At 41.1% G+C, this 24315-nt stretch overlaps 1 protein-coding gene across 1 annotated transcript in view; it reads left to right on the top strand.

The window, feature by feature from the left end:
- Window positions 1-228: 228 nt before the first annotated feature.
- The window catches only part of IMPA2 (inositol monophosphatase 2), a 35581-nt gene continuing 11494 nt past the window's right edge, over window positions 229-24315 (top strand). Inside the window, exons 1-7 of the mRNA XM_006117489.4 lie at window positions 229-606; window positions 6730-6863; window positions 13216-13320; window positions 14340-14385; window positions 16736-16844; window positions 22491-22599; window positions 22794-22945. Of these exons, the coding sequence (XP_006117551.1) occupies window positions 505-606; window positions 6730-6863; window positions 13216-13320; window positions 14340-14385; window positions 16736-16844; window positions 22491-22599; window positions 22794-22945 (757 nt within the window). The 5' untranslated portion in view covers window positions 229-504. The remainder of the gene's footprint in view (window positions 607-6729; window positions 6864-13215; window positions 13321-14339; window positions 14386-16735; window positions 16845-22490; window positions 22600-22793; window positions 22946-24315) is intronic.

Raw genomic sequence — 24315 nt, forward strand, 5'->3', positions numbered from 1 at the left:
CCCATCGCTCTGCCCAGTGCTAGCGTCAGATGCTTGGCCCTCCTGCCCCCGCCCGCCTTCCGCAGGCCGTGTGGGCAGGCACACGCTGTCATTCATTGCAGAGAGGCGGTGCAGGGGGAAAGAGTGACAGGCACAGCCCTCCCTCTGTGCACTGGGGAGAGAAGGAAAGGGGAAGAGACGAGAGAGGAGGAGAGAAACAGGAAAGGCCGGGGGGCGGGGGAACGAGCCAGCAGCAGCAGCAGCACAACTGACACCCTGCATCTGGAAGCAGCAGCCTGCGGCAGCTGGGAGGAACCTCCCCATGCGCCCCCCCCTCCTGCTACAGCAGCGGCCGGGGAGAAGCCAGGGAAGTTCACGGGCAGATCGGATCGGTGCGGGAGGGGAGGGGGAAGCTGGAACACGCCCCCCCCCACACACTTTTGCGCCTTGGCAGTGAGAGTGACACGGAGCCCCGGGAGCTGCCGCGTGGGGTGCGCCGGAGAAGAGGCGGCAGGAGGCGCCGCGATGAAGCCCTGCGAAGAGGAGGGGCTGGGGGCCGCGGCCGGAGGGGACCCCTGGAAGGAGTGCATGGAGGTGGCGGTGCAGCTGGCGCTCCGGGCTGGGCAGGTTAGCAGCAGCACGAGCCCACGCTGAGATACTTCTGTACTGTGCCTCGGTCTCCTCCCCTGCCCCTGCCCGCTCTGCCTGCCCCGGTGGCGGCTCGGGGACCCGGCTAGAGAGAACCTTTCCTCCCCCCCGCACCCAGGCTGGCCCTTGCCCTTCTGGAGGGTCAGTCCCTTCCTCCTTGCAGGGAAAGCAGGGTCCGCGCTACCTAGCAGGAGAGAGCCGCAGTCCGTAGAGAGTTTTCAGCGGCTCTCTCCCTATTACCCCCCCCCCCATAAATGCCCCTCCCCGAGGAAAGGGAAGGGCTAATGATGCTGCCGGAGCGGCAAGCTCAGTTCCCCGGTGCGCACTACACCCGTGTGCGGACCTGTTGGTGCCTGCGGTGTTAGTGAGTGAGGGCGGGCGGGGGAAGGCACCGGCCGGGGGAAGAGTTGCAGCAGCGATCTCTGGAGGGGAGGGGATTAGCGTCAGAGCCAACTGGGTCAGGTCAAACGCGGCGACAAAGCTGCCTTAGCCAGATCCCCGCAGCGCCCCTGCTTCCCATTACCAATGGCATGTTGTGCACGCGGGCCAAACAATCACACCAAGTCGCTGTTAAAAACCCAAGATTTTTGCAAAGCACATTGGGCGACGGATGCTTTTGTTGAGCTAGAGACCTGCCAGTGCATGCTGCACATAGGAGAATTTTCAGCATGGTGTTGAATACCAATGAAGGGGTTTGCGTTTGTAGAAGCAGAGCATAGGTGATATTTTTAGCAAACGTGTAGCAATGCGGCCTTTCGTCTATCCTTATGTTTTGTTTTTTGGAGGCGTTAGCAGCCTGAATGACAAATACTCAAGTCACCAATAATTATCTTTTAGATGAATGGCATTATCATACCGGTTTGAGGAAATTGAGAATGCAGTAATTAAGTATTGTCTTAGTATGGCATTTCAGAGACATTCTACCATAGGAGTGTTTGCTTCACATTGCATAATTCAGAAAGAATAAAAAAATAGCCCATAGGTAAGGAAGGGGTGTTTTTTTTAAATAATTCTAATTAGCAGTATGGAAAAAAAGGCTCCAAGGCACCCTCCAGAAGCAGACATATTTTATGGCTGGGCGCATTTTTTATATTTAAAAATAAGATGAGTATGATTTGCCAAAGTAAATATGTTTTAATATATTTTCTTTCTTAGTAAGAAAAAAGCATTTTCATATGTATTCAGACCTGCTGATGGGGGTGTGTGTGTCAAAGGTTGCAGTTGCTTCAGGACCCAGTGATTCCAAGGAGCCTGGGGCTCCTGACCACTGCCAGCTCTACCGCAACAGCAGCCAGAGGCCCCAGCCCTTTAAATCGATGCCATAGCATTGCACTGAGCACTGGAGGCAGCTCTTAGGGCTGCCTGAGGAGGTGGGGGTACCACATTGCGTGCTCCGGGCATTCTGAGGGCTGCAGGGAAGGGTATGACACTGAGGGCTGGCTGCTCCTGGCCCTGCCCATTCCAGCTGAGTTGCCACCCCTTCTGGAGGTACAGAGCCAGGCCCCCCCATACCTTAGCCAGAGGCCCTGGAGGCTGCATGTATTACTGTAATATTATTAATATATATAGCTAATTAATAATGACACAGATGTAACTGGCCCCATCTCCTCACATGTTTGATATTTCAACAGTACTGGATAAATAGGTCTGATCAACTCTTATTAGCGGGGATATGATAGAAGTCTATAAAATCATGACTGGGATGGAAAAAGTGAACAAGGAAAAGTTATTTATTTTTTCCCACAATATAAGAACTAGGGGTCACCAAATTAAATTAATAGGCAGCAGATTTAAAACAAACAAAAGGAATTTTTTTTTCACTCAGCACATAGTCAGCCTGTGGAACTCTTTGCCAGAGGATGCGGTGAAGACTAGGACTTTAACAGGGTTCAAAAAAGAGCTAGATAGATTCATGAAGGTTAGGTGTATCAATGGCTGTTAGCCAAGACAGGTAGGAATGGTGTCCCTAGTCTCTTTTTGTTTGGAAATGGATGACAGGAGAGGGGTCACGTGAGGATTACCTGTTGTGTTCCCTCTCTCTGGGGCATCTGGTATTGGCCACTGTTGGCAGACAGGATACTGAGCGAGATGGACCTTTGCCCTGACCCAGTATGGCCATTCTTATGTTCATTTATGCTGTGCGTTCCCAGAGCCTGTGTGTAACTGAAGGTTAACCAATGAGCCCAGATTCATTGGTTAACCGTGTACACGGTTACGCTTTCATATCCCCAGTGTAAACTAGCCCTAGACATGAGGTCCTGAGAAGAAAATTAGGCAATGGATATGTCTAGCATGCTAATGTTTCCATTATGTTTTTAAACTGTGATAGAAGAAAGGTGCTAGAGAATTAGGTGAGAAATCCGGACAGAACTCCCATTGAGTTTGGCAGGGCCAGGATTTCATCTTACATTGTTTTGTTCTTCTGTGACATTGTTAAGATATTTAGTAAAACCTAGGCAGGGATGATTTTAAAGAACAATTTTGTTTTGAGATATTACACTTTTCCCACCATTGGGGATTTAGGATTTAATTGCGCCCTTAAGGTGCAGCTCATTGGGGGGGCGGGGGAGAGGGGATCCAGAGCCACACTCCGGGAGACACAATCCCTCCTAGAACTGAAAGGTATGACAGGCAAGTGCATACCATGCACTTGGGAGGGCAGAGCATGATTCCCTCTCCACAGCCCGTCTGCGCTACTGTCTGGTATGGAAAGAGATGGAGCCATGGCCTTGCCTTTTCTCCATTCCCTTTAGGTGGCTTGCTAGGAGATACTAGTAAGGAACAGTCTCTGTCATCCTCTGCAATGTCATCATGATTATGTCACACTCTTGCATCTTCACTTCTCTCTGCGCTTTGTGCAGTCACACAAGGGCCATTTACAATCCACCTCTTAGTTGTGTGATGATGTGTCAATATGTCCTTGTCTAAATTACTGAGCTGTTAGATCAGCAACTAGGTATTATCTGTCCTTCCATATAAAAATAAACAATGATAAAATATGGACGAACTGTAATCTAATGAGGATGATTAGAGTTATACAGTATTTTTATAGCAAACATATAATTGCTTAGCTTGGTTGCCAGTTTGATTACACAATACCAATGGGGGATGAGCTATTTTTATTTCATTGACACTTTTTGTGGTTCCTGATTGCACTTATCTATCAGCTCTTATAATGCTGAAAGACGCTTTTACATAACTCCAACACCTAATTTGGAAGACCAGCCAAATGCATTAGAAGATTATATTTAGCCATTTAAAATGTATTATATCAAGTGTTCTGTAAGGGTTCAAATTTAATGGGATTATGTTGTACATACTCTGTATTTTTTCACCATTTGGCCAGATTCTAATACTCTTACCCAAGCTTGAAGCACTTCACTCCTCAAGCAGTCTCACTGATTTCAGTGGACTAGTGCAAGGTACTATTCAACATTAGAATCTGACCCATTAAGAGATACTTGATAAGCTTCATTTATAAAGAACAAATGCTGTTTTGTTTATAATGCCAAAAAGGGTAATCACAGTAAACTAGTTTCTGACTTGGATTTCAGATGCAAGAGAGTGAGATGAAGTAAGAACTACTCTCTTTAGGAATTTATGCAGCCCACACAGATCTTCAATCTGTCCATATAAGAGGGACAAAGGGATAGGCAAAAAACTAGGAGAACCTAGGCCACAAACCCCAACCCCTGACCGGAGTTTTTTGAGCCTGTACAGATGGAGTAGTAGTTTGCTGTTGGCACATGCCAAGAGAAAAGGGAATTCAGGAAAAGAACTGAGACTCATAGGTATGTCGCTAAGTCAGAATGCCTCGTAGGGCAGACCAGTTTTTGTATTACTTCCTCAGTCTAGCTCTGAGCCAAGGAAAAAAATTAATGTGTAATAACATCACATAAATGAGACCTCTTAATTCAAGTAAATGCTTTCTGACTGTTTGGGGACATCATGATAGTCAATTTAGGCCCTAATCCTGCAAATACTTATCCATAAAGGTAACTTTATACATGTAAGTGTGAGCCTATTGATTGTGGAATTAATTACATGTTCAGAATTACCCAGATGTAAAGTTTTTACAAGATCAGGGCCTTAATATAATGTACATATAAAGCACTAAAGTTACTTCTACACTGCATGGCTATTTTGGGACCCCAGAGGTATCCTGTAATAGCTACCCCACGTCTTAACAAGCAGCCCGTTATTTCAAAATATTTTTCAAAATAACGGGCATGCTGTTTCGGCATCTCAATAACCCTTGTTCCACGAGTATTAAGGGATGTCTCAAAATAGCATGTTATTTCGAAATTTGGCACTGTGCAGACGTGCCAAATTTCAAAATAAGCTATTTCGCAAGAGATTCAAAATAAGATACGCAATTTGCGCTATGCAAATTGCATATCTTATTTCGAGTTTAGGGTGTTGTGAGACGCACCCTAAGTTATCTAAAGAGGTTCAATCCCATTAAGAAAATGGGGTGGCACGTAAGGAAATAAAGGCACTTGGTGGAGTAAACGTTTTGCCATGTATTAATACAAAAATGTTTGTGTGGCATCTTCAAAGCCAAAAAATATAATTTCAAACTCTTTTGTGAACTAGGAAAATAAGTATAACTCAATTTACAGCTGGTGAAACAGAGACATATATGTAGTGGGACTTTTCTAGAGTCACATACCAACTCATGGTCCAGATTATCTAAGATCAATCACTGCAACAGTTGAGAGTGAAACCCTTCATATGTAATATGTTTTCCCATGATAAACAAGTGGTAGAAATGTAATTGGAATTTAGAATTCGCTGCTTTTCAGTTTCATACATAGTAGTGTGAAACAAATTGGCATTTGAACATAAATAGCTTTTCCTTAGGTAAGTTTAAAAATACTTTAGCACCACAGAGTTTTTGTTGGAGGATTTAAAAGAAACGTGCCTCACTCACGAGGAGGCTGTGTTTGAAATATGGGTTTGATGTTGGTTTTTATGTTATATAATTATGTACAAATCAAGCAATTATGTTAATTTGTCTTTACTATCACTGACTGTTTTAACTTCTTAAGTACTTCATAATTGTTTTGTGTTAAAAAAAATAAATTAGCTGTCCCTTCAAGAGAAACATTCTCATCATGCCTTGTTTTATAGTGTCTTGCCATTTGGAATAAACAGGCCAAGATTTAAAAAACAAACAAACAACGGAGTCCAAAGTTAGACTTCTAAGTCCATATTTAGGCACCTGAATAAGTGGCCACCTTATTTAGAAATATACTAAGTATCCAGCAATTATGACCAGCTCATAGTGCTAAGGATTTTTTTTTAAACCAGGCCATCTATGTGGTTTAGGACCCTACTGCTACATCCCCATATTTGAAAATCATGGCTTAAATCTTATAGAAGTTTCTTTTCAGAGCCAAGCTACTATGGTTTACATTTTCTGGGGGTGGGGAAGCAGGGCAGTGTCCTGGCCCACCCCTTCCACCTGAAGCCCCTCCATTTCTGGGGTGGCCCAGGGCCTCTTCAGAAATTTCTGAAGTGGTCCCCCTGTGTAAAATTATTGCACACCCCTGCTATAGAGTGATGCAAGGTGCTTTCTACCCTCATTGCCTCAGCAGTATTTGGCACCCCTGAACAAACAGGATGGATTTTGTGTCCCAGAACTGGATTCCTTCCTTTGCATGGTAGCACACTGATCTGTCTATGAATTTCAGGATCAGCAATGAACCTCATATGTAATGTATTTTCTTAGTGTCTAGGGCAGGAACGGGGAACCTTTTTTGCATTAGGGGGCCACTGACCCACTGAAAATCATTTGGGGGCTGCACACAAGTAAGAAGCAAAAAAAAAAAACCCCTCAAAACCCTCAGTGACGTGGCTGTCGACAGAAGAAGAAAGACACGCCTCACATTCCCCTCACACACCAGAGCCTGGGGGGCCCAGGCTAGTAGATACTATGTGCTCCAGCTCTGCAAGGGGGAGGGGGAGGGAGAGGGGGAGTGGAGCACACACCACTTCCCCATACCAATGCTGTGGGGGAGCCCTGAGCCTCAGGGTTCCCGGCCCAGGTCTAGGGAAGAAATGTTAGAAATAAAACTGATGTATATACTTTTCTTTCAGATTATTAGGAAAGCTCTTACAGAGGACAAGCGAGTGTCTACAAAAACATCTGCAGCAGACCTTGTGACAGAAACTGATAAATTTGTAGAAAATGTGATTATTTCTTCTCTGAAAGAGAAGTTTCCCTCCCACAGGTAAGTATCTCTAGAGAAATAACTGTCCAGGACTCTGTTGCCCTTGTGCAGGTTGCATATGTAAGCATAATTTAAAAAATGAATTTATAAAATTCAGTCCCTAACAACTGAATTCAGTTTTAATACCAATTAGATATCACTGTTCTCCTGTCTCCATTGTTAATAAATGTCTTAGAATCAAGCGTCATTCAGTTATCACTAAGGCCCCAGTCATGTGCGTAATTTTGTTTTACTCATATACATATGTGTGTGTACAGAATCTGGACTGAATATAGCATTGAGCTATATTTAGCTCTTCTATCATATGTTCCCAAACAGTTCTGAGGTAAAAAAGGATCAAGGGGACTCAGCTTTTTGAAGCATTAGATGCCTAGCCAAAAGAAAAATAAATATACCAAGTGTTCATGGAATTTATCTACAGGTCTTAAACATAATTTAAGAAATGTGATTCCTGTTGAGCTATCTGAGGGTGTGTCTAGACTACAGGGTTTTGTCGACAAAAGTGGACTTTTGTCGACAAAACTATACTTGTGTCTACACTGCTGCTGAGTTCTGTTGACATAATGTCGACAGAACTCAGCAGTTTTGTCGACGGCTGTAAACCTCATTCTACGAGAAATAACACCTTTTGTTGACAGAGTTCTGTTGACAGAAGTCGTTATTGCATCTACACTGTCCTTTGCGTCTACACTGTCATGTCAACAAAGCAACTTGCTTTGTCGACAGAACTGGATGCAGTCTAGACGCTCTTTATCGACAGAAGCTTTGTCGACAGTATCTGTTGACAAAACTTCTGTCGACAAAAGCCTGTAGTCTAGACGTACCCTAAGAGTAACACTTATAAACAAAGGCCTTAAAATGATACATTTTAGCATATTCACTGACGGGAATTCTTAGGCGGTGCTGGTATTTACAAATATATTATTCTAATAATATTCCATCAAAAGTACTGTTTGCTGTGCTGTTGTCTGATCTGTAGTATATGAGTTTTCTTTAATGATCTGCTCTAGCAGGCTTTCCCAGAATTTTTCAACTGCAGAACCCCTACAGGGTCCTGAAAATTTGGTAGAGCCCTTAAAATACCAAAATAAATAGGCAAAGTTTTGAAATTATACTTTTATTTTTTGCATATTTCTTATACATTATTATTCCCCAAGACAACTATCAGAAAATTAGTAACAAAATAACAACTGCCATTAATATTTTCTGGTGAAGCCCCTGGACTCATCTCATGGAGCCCAGGGCTCCATGGAACGCACTTTGGGAAACCTTGTGCTAGAGGAAGTATAGCATACAAGGTTCATATAACATGAGCATAAAGTGTTAGGAATATTCAGGCTATTTAGAACAGGAACAACAGGTGCAAGGTCAACATGGACCCAGAAATAGAAGTCTCCAACACAGTGAGAGATTATTAACCCTTTATAGCCAACTTCTGCTTCAAATTTGTCCAGGCATGTTTCCTAGTTTCTGATTTCATAAGTTAACTTAGTGAATTAAGCTTTCTTTAAGATAGTTTGGTTTCTGTTTGCTTTGTTGTGACTGGGGTTTGTTTTGATCCAGATGCATATTTCAATTACAGGATATAGTTCTCTATTGAATAAAGGTCTTGCAACATCTGAGTAACAGTAGCCAAGTACAAGGGTAAACAGCAAAGAAAAAAATTGACTTCAGTCCAGGTTTATTTGCTCTGTCTCTTCACTAGTCTGGCTCTCAGAGGCATCCAGCTAATATTTTTAGATTTTTTTTATTCCCCTTTTCTTATATTATTTTTGTACTGGTACTTCTTAGTTCAAAAAGGAAATCCCAGTGGTGCAATCATTACCAGAGTTGTTACTGCAATCAGAGATCCTAGTGATGTGGCAGAATGATGCAGTCAGTGCACCATTTAGTATCAAGAAGATTTCATAGAGGTAAAGGGAAATAGCGGAAATGTTTGTTAAAAACTTATTTCTGTGTTGAACATCCCGCTCCCTGCTTGGCTAGTGATGAGAGTCAGCCCATTAACCTGTGCCTCAGTTTTCATTTCTGCTTTACTCAATTCTTTAAAAAAAAAAAGAATTTCTGTACTTCGATAGGTTTCAATGAGTAGTTTCTAGATGACAGATTTTTTTAATTTTTTTTATCTTTTCATAGTAACAATATACAGAGTGAAATGGTTTAGATAAGGCACAGAATGAAAACTACTCATCATGTAGTTTTCCATTAATGAGATTATTCTTATACAAAGCAGTATCTTTCGGTCCTGTGTTATGCACTACGATGGGCTTAATTTGCTCTCACGGACGGTAATGGGATTGTTACTGGTTACTTCACTGGGTGCAGGATCATACTGATATACAAGTCTGACCTTGCACTAGTGAAGTCAATGAGATTTAACTTTGTCATTGACTCAGATGGGCATGAGATCAGGCCCCTGTACATTTATTGTTACTGTGTAAAGTCCTTTTAAAATCAATAGTGCTAATACATTTTCAGTTTCAAAGCAGCTTTCCTACATTACAAAAGTTTTGAAAGTAAATAGTACTGGGGACTGCACCTTGCTAGTTGGCTATGCTTGCCAACCCCTGGCTTTCACAGCCAGAGAGCCCGATGACATCATTCTGTCACCTGGCAGAAAAAACTTTTTTTATATATATAGAGAGACATTTAACTGGTCTTATACAGCAAACATGTCTTTGCCTTCCTTTTCCACCTCACCAGGCTTTCTTCTCTCTGTGTCCTTTCCCATCAAAGCCCCAACGGACCTTTCTCTCCCTGCCATCACTCACTTCACTGCTCCAAGCCTCTCTCTAGCCCACCCACAAGGGCCTTAATTGTAACCATCACTTTCCCAGCCAAAGAAGACTGGAAGTGACTCACATCAGAGACTGTCATTGGTTTACTCTCTCATACCATTAATCTGTTTCCTCCCTTTTTCTCCATAAGTGCCTCTGTCATCACTCCTTTCCAATTTCTAGGAAGCCCATGGGCAAGAACTGAACATGAACATTAGGTGGGAGTTAAAATATTTTGATGGGTGTGGGTAGCCAAGATTTCAAAAGTGGGTGCATAAAGTTAGGTTTCTTAAGTCCAGCTTTATCATTAAAGACACATATTTTTTAAAATCTTGGTTCACAGATCCAGTAAACATTTTTATTATTTAATCTATTTGCACTGTGATAGCATTGTGAGATTTGGGGCCCTATCATCCTGGATACAATATAAACAAGCTAAGATTTATTCTTTAAGGAAAGAAAGAAGGTGTTGTTCACTCTGACATATAGCATACCAAGTTTTAGATAGATACAGTTTGAAAAGTGGGAAGGGTGGCTACGTTGATACAGTAGTTTAACACACTAGCCTCTCAGCTCTTCTGACCTCTATTCAAATCTGGATTAGGTCCCATCCCCCACCCTCCGGTGAAAATGAGTTCTGTGGTTTTGGCCTAGTCTTAATGGACATCTGTTCATATCATAAAACCACAGTAAAATTTTCTGTTGGAATAGCAGGGAATTTGCAGGTCAGGTCTGAGCTGCATTCAGAGTGAAATTCACTCCTGTGCATATGGCCCAACCAAGAGCAAGTCTTCACATGGGACCTCAGTGGTGCATAACTCTTGGGTGATCTCCCTCCACAAGTATGTACTTTGTCGTTAGAGAACTGCATGGGAGAAGAATGAGGCTGGTTCTGTCTCATAAATATAAAATCTACCACATTTCCAAGGAAGACATGTGAAATAACTGTCAAAATATAAAACACTGGATTATTGACAACAGAGCGCTTACGTTGCTTTGTATCTGACTAGAAACTTCTTCCACTAATTTCAGTCTTTCTGCTTCCTCTATCCTAGTACTGTGTAATGTTTTGTAAGTGTCCCTTAGGAATTCATATTTTTAGTATGTGTAGCTTTTCTGTAAAGGTTTTTGAGACACTAGTGGCACGCCTTGCCCCTTCTTCCATGTCCATAGAGGGCCTCTGATGCAGCTGAGTTAATTTATATCTACTGAGCTGGGGATAGGGGAAGGATTGGGGGGAACCAAGTAGGAGCTTTTGCATCCCCTTAATGCTATGGAGACCATCTCAGGTTTGTGGATACAGCACTATGAAGACCCACATTTTCTTTCCATCAGTGCAACAAGCAGTGGAGTTAACGTAATCATAGGGCAGTAGTAGCAGATACGAAGGGGCTCCATTTGTGTGTCTGTTCTTGGCTTGAGGAGGAAGTTTCTTTTGCCAACAGGCCTTTGCAGGACTGCCCCCCCGTGCCAAATCGTAACTGCTTGAGTATGGTGCAAATGACAAAATGTAACTCTACCATGCTGACTCTGTGTTCAGAATTACCACTGAAATCAATAGGCATTCCACATGCAAAACACTTGCAGGTGCAGGCTCTGAGTCATATAGGGAAGTGGCCCTCAACCTTTCCAGACTACTGTACTCCTTTCAAAAGTCTCATTTGTCTTGCTTACCCCAAAGTTTCACTTCACTGAAAAACTACCTGCTTACAAATCAGACACGGAAATACTGCCCACTATTTCTGAAAAATGGCTTATTTTCTCACTTTTTGCCATATAATTATAAAATAAATCAATTGGAATATAAAAATTGCACTTATATTTCAGTGTATAATATAGAAAGAAGTATGAACAAGTATGACATTTTAGTTTGTATTGACTTTGCTATTACTTTTCCTGTAGCGTATTGTAAAAGTAGGCAAATAGCTAGATGAATTGATGTATGCTCTGGGATAATATATATCCCTATTCGAGAACCACTGATCTAGGGAAGGGCAAAGATAACTAAGGGTGAATGAACAGATGCCAGAACTGAATGTACAATTCACAGGAAAATTAAAACAGAAATCCTATTGAAATACTGTAGACTAGACTAGGAGAGAAAATCAGCAGCTCAATCAAGAAATCAATTCCTATAAATTTTCTATTTAAAAAAAACCCAGTGAGTTACTCTGGGTTTTACAAAGGCAAAGGTTTAGTTTTGTGAACTTTTTACTTCCTGATCTATTCTGCTATTAAAAAACTGTGGTGAGAGTTTTTCTAAAGCTGCATTAGTTCATGTTAATTCACCTGCAAGGAACAGAGGATACATTTGGCAGCCTGCATTACAGGCAGTCCCCGGGTTACGTACAAGATAGGGACTATAGGTTTGTTCTTAAGTTGAATTTGTATGTAAGTCGGAACTGGCTCCAGATTCATCTGCTGCCACTGAAACTGACCAGGGGCTGACTACAGGAAGCCCGAGGCAGAGTTGCTCTGCCCCCAGCTTCCTGGAATCAGCCTGATCAGTTTCATCAGCTGCTGAATCTGGAGCCTGGGACAGAACAGCTGGGGCGCTGCAAGGTAGGTTCCCACAGGACCAACCCGGCAGCACCCCAGCTGCTCTACCTGAGGTGTCCCGCAACAAAAGCCTGGTCTGCGGAGGGGGGGGGCGCACTAGCTGCGCCCCCTCCCCCTACCAGCAGACCAGGGAGACCCGAGCAAAGCCGCACAGGCGGAGGGACTCCACTTCCTGTGCGGCTTTGCTCCTGTCTCCCTGGGTTGCTGGGGGGAGTCCCCCCCAGCACGCCAGGGAGACCCGAGCAAAGCCGCACAGGTGGAGGGACCCCGCCACCCTTGTGGCTTTGCTCCTGTCCCCCTGGTCTGCTGGGGGGGTCCAGCAAAGCCGCTAGACCCCCCCCCAGCAGACCAGGGACACCCGAGCAAAGCCGCCGCCTGGGCGGCTTTGCTCGTTTGCCCGGGAGCAAAGCCGCCCAGGCAGCGGGACCCCCGCTGCCTGGGCGGCTTTGCTCCTGTCCCCCTGGTCTGCTAGGGGGGTCCAGCGGCTTTGCTGGACCCCCCCAGCAGACCAGGGAGACTGGGAGAAGATTTTCTCGCCCCGGAGGACACGGGCGGCAACCCGCCGCACGTGAGCTCCGGGGCGAGAAAAGCCCCGTTCGTAAGTGCGGATCCGACATAAGTCGGATCCACGTAAGTCGGGGACTGCCTGTACTTCCTGCTTGAAGTGGGTCTGAGCTGCCAAATTGTAATCCAGATCTAAACTTCTGCCAGAGTTGGGGTTTCATTTCAGATATATCTTTACATACATTACATGACTTTAAAGTGTATATCATTAACATATAGGGAGGGGAAAACAGAATGGGATTTTTTTAATGTACTCTATAAAATAATTTCTGAGCTATCTTTTTGGAACTTCTTTACAATGTTTCTGTGAGTTGTCGGTTGGTGGTGGGTGGGCGTGTGGTGGGTTATTTTTTAACTAAACTTTAAAAATACATGAATGTTACACTAGGCTCCAAAAGCCAAGAAGATAGAGTTGAGTTTTCTGAGCGTACTTTACTCCATGTCAAATATAGGTTTATTGGAGAAGAGTCCACTGCTGCTGGTTCAAAATGTGTCCTCACTGACAACCCTACCTGGATTATTGATCCCATTGATGGAACCTGCAATTTTGTGCACAGGTATATTCAGTAACATGGAGAATTGTTAAAATAAAGTAAATCTTCAGTTTCTCATAATTCCTTCTCCCACCCCCGACCTACCCCATTACTGAAACATATTTCACTGTGTTAAGTTCATTAAGTTTACACTTACCTACAGTATTATCTTTACAAACTGAAGGGTTTTGCCTAAATAAGACCTGCAGGATCCACTCCACTATCTTTTTATATATGATATATATATTATTTGAAAGATGATGTATGTACTTTTGTGAGAACTATATTATTGTTTCATAAATTTAAAGATTACTGATTCTTTGCTTAATCTTCCAGGAAATCTTGAATCACAGCTACTTATATATGTTATACATCAGTGCATAGAGACTTGAGTTGTAATGGAGGAACAAAGCTGTACAATCATATGGTTTGGCATTAGGGTTGCCAGGTGTCTGGTTTTGAACTGGACAGTCCAATATTTGAGCTTTCTGTTCGGGAAATAAAGTGAGAAAATATAAATGAGAAAATATAAATGTCCGGAATTTTCTAAATAAGATGTAACGTAGATTGTGATGTAATGTCAAGTGTGTACGGTTTTTTTGTTGAAACCGTCTGGCAACCCTATTTGGCATAACTATGTGTATGGCTGTTTTACATGCCATTTAAAAGTAGATGTTTCACTCTTTTTTATACCAGTATTCATTTAATTGTTTATTAAAATAAAATTAATTTAAGATCAGATTGTGTAGTTAAACTAAGAGGAAAATCAGTCAAATTTCATATATATGTTTAATATACAAAACCCTATTTATGTTTTCATACATTTATTTTTTAACTTTTCAAAATGTTAGTTTCGGTAATTTTAAAAACATTGACAAAGGCAAAGGACATTCTTGGGTGGAAACAGAGGGAAGGTATAATATAGTTTTTAGCTGAGAAAATTTACAGTGCTCTCTTTGGATCCTGTTGCTGCTGAGAGTTGCGAAATTTGCATACTTAAAGAAATTATTCATGAATAGTACTTTCTTTCTTATTTTTCACAGGTTTCCAACAGTCGCAGTTAGCATCGGATTTGCTGTTAACCAAGAGGTATGTGTTCTGTGAGTTGCTAACCTGAGATCCATCTACAAGGCTCAGGCCCCTGTGGGAACAAAAAAAATTAATACAAAGGTGCTTTCCAAGCTATTGAAATTTGTTTGGTCCAACCACACCAATATAACAATTTAATACTGCAAACGTTTACTCCTGTAGTTAGTCCCATATTCATTGGATTTATATGATTATAAAGGGATTACTGATGCAAGGGTTAATAAAATCAGGCACTGATAAGTTATGTTTAAATTGTGACTAAGCATCTCTGTATTTATCTTCTAATGTTCTCTTGACCTGCTGATTCCTATTGCTTTAAAGCTGTTAGCAATCTCCATGACTCTCAGGCAATTGTTGATATATACAGTATATAGTAGGATTTCTTTCTGTGATATGTGCAAAGTTATGGTTTGGATTCCCTTAATCTGCATTTTTGTGCTTTTGAGGAACCGTAAATTTAACATTATTCCATGTACCTTCATAAGACCCCGTCCATGATAAAACAAAGAACCTGGCCATGGAACTTGGGAATACAATTCTTTTTAAGTTTTCTAAATCTCACAATTCATTTTAGAAGGGTTGTACAGCTACTGTCCTTTTAAAGTGTGATTTATAAAATAAAAGTAGCTATTTTAAAGAAGTTATTCACTCTATTGTAAAGTGTGCCTCTTGGGCCTTTATATTTACATGCATAGACATGCTGTTAGCTTCCATTAAAGCCAACAGGAATTTTGCGTGTGCAAATTCAGCAATGGCCTAATTTTCAGATGTGATGATGAGGACTAACAACTCCCTTTGATTTGGACAGTATAGTGTTGTACACATATTTATATTGACTTCAACTTGCCATTTAAAAAAAGAAACCCGAGAGACAGAGTTTAGTACCATTCCAAAGATTATTTCTTCACAATGCTTTCAAGTATTGCATATAATTACAAATCAGCTTTCTTTAGTGTGTATTTATTTTCAATAGCAACCATTATGCTTTAGATGCTACTTGTGGAATTTAGTATACGAAATGAAACTAAAACAAAAAATAATATTAAATTTTATCATTCATTCTAATTAAAAATAAACAGGCAAAAGGAAAAAAATAACTCAATAACGGAGCTAAAATGGGCATAGGTGAACTGATCTGAATAGAAAGATCTAACATCAAATCTTGAATACTAGTAAAGAGAGATTCTTGTGGATAGATTCAGATATGGAGTTCCATACATAGGGACCCTGAACCAAGAAGAGTCTGACTCCAGCTTGGTTTAGATGGGACCTCAGGATGAAGAGCAAGGAAAACCCATTCCCTCTGAGCTATCTTTGAGGACTATTGGGTGAGAGGCAGTCACTCACATAGCACAGGTCATGAGTAGAGGCAGCAAAGGACTGAGAGTCAACAAGATCAGAATCCTTTAACTGGCTTTTCCATAAATGTCTTCTGTGACCTTAGGCACATCACTCTCTGTCTCTGTTTCCCTATGAGTAAAATGTCGATGATATTTTATTCATAGTAATTATGTGAGGACTGATGTATTAATGTCTGTACAATGTTTTTTAGATCTTCTAATGGATGGTACTACAGTTATGCAGAATATTAGGTACTTTGGGCCTGGATTATTAAGGCTCCACTTGTGAACTCCTAATTCCCATTTGCAAGCAGATACTCACACAGATATCAGTGTTGCCAACTCTCATGATTTTTATTGTGAGTCTCATGATATTTGATGTTTTTCTTTAAGACCTAGCTTCTAGAGTCAGGTGATTTAATGAGACTCTCAGTGTTCATGTAAAAGATCAGTTAGTGACTAGCCTTCATGATTGCAAAGAAAAACTCAAAAAGATGACCTGAGTGCATCTCAAGGGCTCAAAAACTAGAAGACAAGTGAAATGTATTATGACCTGCAAACTATGTATTTTTAAATGCCTGTTTTGTAAGCCAAGCCCATATGTTTTTGAATTGTTAAAATTTGAGATGCTTGAGGTTTGTAAAATTGATAATCTGATAAAAATCAGTGGGTTTATTCATATGAGTGACTGCTCCCCAATGGGAATAAAATGTTCCGAATTTGGCTTCGGGGAAATTACATATTCTCACTAACCTTCTGAATTGAATTTCTGAATACGTTTTTATTCTATTCTAATAGTGTGCATACAAATGAGATGTGATTAGATGGAATTAACATGATGTGTATCTAAATCTTCAGTATAACACTAAAATTACTGATTTTCAGCAGCATAATCTTTGATTATATATGCTAATTAAAATAATGTTGATCTTTCTGCCATTACTAGTTGTTTGTATTTGTGATGAGTAATTTGAATTGCATTCATTTCTTTCCTTTTCAAAATCTTAAAGCTTGAATTTGGTGTAATTTACCATTGCACTGAAGAACGATTATACACTGGCAGAAGAGGTCAAGGGGCATTTTGTAATGAAAAAAGGCTTCAGGTATCAAAAGAGACAGGTTGGTCTAGATTTTTGTTAGAACTCTAAAAGGAATAAATTTAATTTCAGAGTTGCTGCTAATCCTAAATGGAAATTATTATCCTGATTTAAAGTCTCTCTCCTGCATCATAACTGTGTCTTGCTTGTAAATATAATAATGTTCCCAAATTTCTGTTTAATGTAGAGGTTTATGTGAATGAATATTAAATGGTCCTGAAATATTTTGCATTTCCCACACTTCTTTAAGATAAAGAAATACATGACGTTCCCCACTATGTCATGCCAGCTCTATACTGGTGTAATTCCTGGGATACAAAGTACAACTGAAATGATGAATCATACCTACATTATTATGACATATGTCATTCACTTATTTTCAGATGACTTAATGGTGCCATATACTGCAGTTTTAAACATGTATACCAATAGTAAATGGAATTAATGGATGCATACATTATACTTCTTTAAAAACAACTTGCTGTGATGTGTGAGAGGTATGTTTCATCATACAATTGGTTAGAACATTTAGTCCATCCTGTATTAGCATTTATTACTACAAACCTAGTTAAGCGATGCTGATAAAGACACAAGACATTTTCTTTAAACAAATCCAATGCAGAAGATAAGGCAACATTAGCAGGCAGAAGCAAGTAGATGTCACAGAACTGTATCTTTGTACCCCAGAAATGATAAACATTACAGTAGAAAAATTATTTTGGTGGAGGTTGAAACCATAGTAAATTAAAGCAGTTTAATGTATATATTAGATATAGATCCAGGCTAACCCTCAATGAACAGAACTTCCCTGATAGCTGGAAAAATTTGGATCCAGCCTTTTGGCTTTGACCAGTCTTTAGTGAGCCAGGTGTCTTCCATCTGAAGAAAAAGAGTGCAAATGGTACACTTTTTGCCCACAGGAGACATCTGTGCCTGAGGGAGGACATTTATCTCATGAATAGGTATCCATGCTCCTGAACTAGCAACCCTTCCAATAATGTTTTGCCAGGGGATGAAAGTTTAAAATCCATCCCACATTCCACAAGAACCCCCTTGACAGAGTGTGCCTGGGAGGATTATGGAATCAGTGCATCTCCCAGCTGTCCTACATCCCTCATAAATTGACTGCATTCACTTTTATGTCCAAATGGTCCTGGGTCTTCAGCTGAGCAAGAACTGTGGGAGAATTTCATTATTTTGAATGAGGAGTAACGGTAGTTCGAACTAGGAAGTCTAGTTCGAACTACCTAGTTCGTGCCGCGTGTAGCCGCTCGGCATGGGGTTCGAACCAACGGGGATTTAAAAATGGCGGCGCCCCGCTTATGCATATGAAGCCCGGGAAATTCAAATCCCGGGTTTCATTTGCAATTGCGGTATGCCTACATTACCCCGCTAGTTCGAACTAGCGGGGTAGTGTAGACATACCCTTATAGACTAACAGATGTGTTGAAGCATAAGCTTTTGTGGGCAAAGACCCACTTCGTCAGATGCAAGTTTTTTGACTTTTTTCTCTTCCCCTCCTCAGGGTGGAGGACTTGTCTTCTGGTCAGCTGTCTCCTGTAGTTTGCATTCCTGAAGCCACCTGGTGTCTTTTCACTAGATGGTCTCTTCCCTAAACTCAATTCCTTCCTATGCCTTAAGCCCCAACTCAGTGTGTCAGTCTTTAAACCTAATTCCTAAATGAGCATACCTTTGACTAAGAATTTGGGAAGTGTTTGTTTATTAATCAGGAACAGGTTTATAGCCATTTTTGCAGTTCCATAGAATAGTTATTTTTGTTATGGCCGAGGTGTATATGGTATGAATGCATGGTGTTAATAATGATCTCTGTAGTAAGAGTATTATTCGGTAGTATTCAGTGTGCCATAATTGTAAACACTGATGTAGTAAGCAGAGGACCAAAAGCAGATTACTTTCAGCTTCCAGAAATTTCCAGTCATGGCAAATCAATGTCCTCATAATTTTAAAGGACAGCTGTGCTTCTATATGTCAATGTAAGATTTTAAAAAATGGTTATGAAGTCTGTGTTTCTGCAGTTATGTTTGTAATCATCCTGTGACTGTTTTATTCTGATTACATTTATATTACTTCTCCATTGCTAATCAATTTGCTTGAATCCATTATACCATTTTATATTTGTAGGTAGCCAGTACCTGGCATGTCAATTTAATTACAAGATGTCTCGGGCCACATTAATTTGGTCATCAATATACCATTTGATAGCATCACTCAGCATTTGGCCCACTATCCCTATTAGTGATGTCAACATATAGTCAATTACACAATTAATCGATGAGCCTGGTCTTATTGGTTAATCCTATCAACTCCATGTGCTCTCCCCTACTGCATCCCCCCCACAGGCAGCAAGTGGGGGGAGGCAGGAGTCACCTGCCCCTCATACTGCTGCCTCTTTATCAAAGGCAGTGGGGGGGAGGGGGAAGGTGAGAGCCAGTGCTTGCGGGGAACCGGCTCCTGCCTGCTCCCTGTGAACACCAGCTCCTGCCTGCCCCCCGATCATGTAAATGTGTAAGTGCTAACATTTCTAGTGGCTACACATTTACACAAATACCCGATAGTTATATCCCTAGCCCCCTCTAAAATCATTTGGAAGGAATACTGTGCATAGCTCGTAACACAATACATACCTAGCCTCATTTAAAGCCTGATCAAATACCCATTGAATTCAATGTGAATCTTTCCTTTGGCTTTAAGTGTTTTTTGGCTTTGATTAGACCCCTATATTTATATAAATGAGAAGCTACTGAATATAATACAATTTAAAGACACCATAATAGAGGCCCAACTTAAATGTATACCCCAAATTAAAAAACGTAGCAAGAAACCTAAAAACGAGTCACCGTGGCTTAACCACCATGTAACAGAAGCAGTGAGGGACAAAAAGGTATCTTTTAAGAAGTGGATGTCCAATTCTAGTAAGACAAATAGAAAGGAACATAAACACTGTCAAATCAAGTGTAAAAATGTAATGAGAAAAGCAAAAAAAGATTTTGAGGAACAGCTAACCAAAAACTCAAAAAGAAATAACAAAATGTTTTTAAGTACATTAGAAGCAGGAAGCCTACTAAAAAAACCTGTGGGTCCCCTAGATGATCGAGCTATAAAAGGAGCAATCAAGGACGATAAAGCCATTGCGGAGAAACTAAACGATTTCTTTGCTTCAGTCTTCACGGCTGAGGATGTTGAGGAGATTCCCAAATCTGCACCATCCTTTGTGGGTGATGAATCTGAGGAACTGTCCCGGATTGAAGTGTCATTAGAGGAGGCTTTGGAACAAATAGAAAAACTTAATGTTAACAAATCTCCGGGACCGGATGGCATTCATCCAAGGGTTCTAAAAGAACTCAAATGGGAAATTGCTGAGCTATTATCTGTGGTTTGTAACCTATCCCTTAAATCGGCTTCCGTACCTAATGACTGGAAGGTAGCCAACGTGACACCAATATTTAAAAAGGGCTCTAGAGGCGATCCTGGCAATTACAGACTGGTAAGTCTAACTTCAGTACTGGGCAAATTAGTCGAAACAATAGTAAAGAATAAAATTGTGAAGCATGTAGAAGAACATAATTTGTTGGACAAAAATCAACATGGTTTCTGTAAAGAGAAATCATGTCTTACTAACCTATTAGAGTTCTTTGAAGGGGTTAACAAACATGCAGACAAGGGGGATCCAGTAGATATAGTATACTTAGATTTTCAGAAAGCCTTTGACAAGGTCCCTCACCAAAGGCTCTTGTGTAAATTACATGGCCATGGGATAAGAGGGAAAGTCCTTTCTTGGATTGAGAACTGGTTAAAAGACAGGAAACAAAGGGTAGGAATAAATGGTAAATTTTCAGAATGGAGAGGGGTAACTAGTGGTGTCCCCCAAGGGTCAGTCCTGGGACCAATCCTTTTCAACTTATTCATAAATGATCTGGAGAAAGGGGTAAGCAGTGAGGTGGTAAAGTTTGCGGATGATACCAAACTGTTTAGGACAGTCAAGACAGAAGCAGACTGTGAGGGACTCCAAGAAGATCTCACCAAACTGAGTGACTGGGCAACAAAATGGCAAATGAAATTTAATGTGGATAAGTGTAAAGTAATGCACATCGGGAAAAATAACCCCAACTATACGTACAGTATGATGGGGGCTAATTTGGCTACGACAAATCAGGAAAGAGATCTTGGAGTTATCATGGACAGTTCTCTGAAAACTTCCACACAGTGTGCAGCGGCGGTCAAAAAGGCAAATAGGATGCTAGGAATTATTAAGAAAGGGATAGAAAATAAGACACAGAATATCTTACTGCCCCTGTATAAAACCGTGGTATGCCCACATCTTGAGTACTGTGTATAGATGTGGTCTCCTTACCTCAAAAAAGATATTTTGGCCTTGGAAAGGGTTCAGAAAAGGGCAACTAAAATGATTAGGGGTTTGGAACGGGTCCCATATGAGGAGAGGTTAAAGCAACTGGGACTTTTCAGTTTAGAAAAGAGGAGACTGAGGGGGATATGATAGAGGTCTATTAAATCATGAGTGGTGTGGAGAGGGCCGATAAAGAAAAGTTATTTATTAGTTCCCTAAGTAGAAGAACTAGAGGACACCAAATGAAATTAATGGGTAGCAGGTTTAAAACTAATAAAATAAAGTTCTTCACACAGCGTGTAGTCAACCTGTGGAACTCCTTGCCAGAGGAGGCTGTGAAAGCTAGGACTATAATAGAGTTTAAAGAGAAGCTAGATAATTTCATGGAGGTTAGGTCCATAAAAGGCTATTAGCCAGGGGATAAAATGGTGTCCTTGGCCTCTGTCAGAGGCTGGAAAGGGATGGCAGGAGACAAATCGCTTGATCATTGTCTTCGGTCCACCCTCTCTGGGTCACCTGGTGCTGGCCACTGCCGGCAGACAGGATACTGGGCTGGATGGATCTTTGGTCTGACCCAGTACGGCCGTTCTTATGTTCCTATGTTCTAATTCAAAAGGAAAAAATAGTGCCACAAAAATTAGCTCAGAATTAGGCATACTGACTTTTCTTTATACAGAATAACTGGTAAATATGTGGATACTTTCAGGATTGTGACTTCTGTAATCTTTCCCATACCTGAATGAAAAAGGGTGTAGTGATTGCAAGATAGATGTAGTTTTTGGTGGATATTTGTATACTTTTCATACACTTTATTTTGTCTAATTAAAATTAATGGTCTTATCCAAGAGATCAAAGTTCTCTGTTCAGAAACTATTCTGCTTTAAAATACAATTAATTTACAGAGGCAGGGAACAGGCATGGATATTAGGTCAGTTATTTTAGCTGACTGCTAAAAGTTTGTGAGGTCACCAAAGGCAGACTGGTCAGTAAAGAAAAATTCCATGGGAACAAAGGAAACCCATAGAAACTGCCGGGTTTTTTTTCTCCCTTCTTCTTCCTTCCCTTCTTTTACCAAACAAGTATTTTTAGATAACCCAGCTGTATGAGCAATTCAGTCTGGTTACAGTCATTTAAACAAAAGCAATTTCTTATCCTGTGAAAGAACATGAAAAGAGAAATAATGTTTGAGTGTATGAAAAATAGTTTTGCTGTGAAAACCACCTTCGTGTTTAATGCGGAGAAATTGCCAAGGCCTGCTTTGAAAGGTTGTTGAGTTAATGGAAACAACTGTTTACATTGCAGATAAGTCGAAGGCCTTAATATTAACAGAGATTGGTCCAAAACGCGACCCTGAGACTTTGAAATTGTTCCTCAGTAACATGGAGAGCTTACTGAAAGCACAAGTGCATGGGTAAGGTTTTTAAGAAAAAGTTTTATTATATTAAAAATCCTAAACATTCTCAAGTTTATTAAATTCCAAGCAGAATGTTAGTCTACTTAAATCATATGTGATGCATATTGTATCCTTTAATAAATACCTGTGTTGAAATACAAGGAGTTTTCACGCTTTCATTCTTTTATACCTCTTCTTTTCTCTGCTTCTAGGATTCGTGTAATCGGAAGTTCTACCTTGGCTCTGTGCCATCTGGCATCTGGTGCTGCAGATGCATATTACCAGTTTGGTTTACACTGCTGGGACTTGGCAGCAGCGACTGTCATTATTAGAGAGGCAGGTGGTATTGTGATGGATACTTCAGGTGAGTAAAGTATGCTGCTTCGGAGCAGGGACTGTGTCTTCATGTTTAGAAACCACATAGTGGGCACTCCTGCAATCTAACTATTTGTCACACTTATTTTTTTTTCAATCACCTTTCTTTTATAGCCTTAGAATGGTGAGGCAGATAAATGTTCAGATGTTGAGCCTTTCTAGTTTGAGCTGTATTCTTCTTTTTTCCATTCCCATCTCTGCCTGATCTCCCTGGCTACGTCTACACTGGCCCCTTTTCCGGAAGGGGCATGTCAATTTCACTAGTCGTCGTAGGGAAATCCGCGGGGGATTTAAATATCCCCCGCGGCATTTAAATAAAAATGTCTTTTTACTTTGAAGAATAAGAGCCTCCGGAAAAGGGCACTTTTTCCGGAGGATCGGGGCCAGTCTAGACGCTCTTTTCCGGCTTTTTTAAAAGCCGGAAAAAAGCGGCGGACATTTTTATTTAAATGCCGCGGGGGATATTTAAATCCCCCGCGGATTTCCCTACGACGACTAGTGAAATTTACATGCCCCTTCCGGAAAAGGGGCCAGTGTAGACGTAGCCCCTGTGTACTTACATGGTTCTCATTGCAATGGCAACTGAATATCCCCAACTATTTGAAAAAAAAAAATTATAATCTCTCCCTTCCCTGCTGGTAGGAAAAAAGGTGTTAATGGATGAGAAGGGAAAGGGTTTTGTGTGTGTATGTGAGAATAAACTGAGGGACAATTAAGATGAATAATTGGGTTTTGCATTTAGTTCTGAATATTGAGGATCAGTACAGTAAAGTCTGGAACTAATAAGATGGTGCATGATTTTCTGGCTGTTGGAGATGGAGGGTGGTGCTTTATCTTACCAGCACGATAAAAGCTGCAAGGCTAAGGACCAACATAAAAACATGAGAGAATATTCTTGAAAGTGTGTGTGTCCGGGTGGGGAGAGGGGTTAGAGAGAAGACTAGCTCTACAGAGCAGTTTTGTCTTCCTACCAGCATCACACAAGCCTTTCCTGGACTCGGTTTTTCTATCTAATCTTCACCCAGAAGTAATTTCAGTTAGGTATTCAGAAAGCTGGTATATAGTGCTCTTTATGCTTGGTATAAAGGAACTATGGAGTTGTGTGTTGCCTGTATTTCAATCTCTTGTCTCACCAGTGCACCCAACTCATAGGTGCTGAATAATATGAAAGGGGAACTGAGCTTGGGCTTGCTGGTGAGGAATTGGGGCGTGGTGGGTAAACTATTGCCTGTGGGCTGCATCTGGCCCATCAGACTTTTAACTCTGGCTCCCAAACTTTGCTGCAGAGCAGGATTGAGAGTGTGCCCTGCTTCACATGTGCTGTGGCTCAGCACAGCTCATAACCGTAGGGGCAGCCCG

Source organism: Pelodiscus sinensis, chromosome 2 (assembly GCF_049634645.1).
Source record: "Pelodiscus sinensis isolate JC-2024 chromosome 2, ASM4963464v1, whole genome shotgun sequence".
Lineage (NCBI taxonomy): Eukaryota > Metazoa > Chordata > Testudines > Trionychidae > Pelodiscus > Pelodiscus sinensis.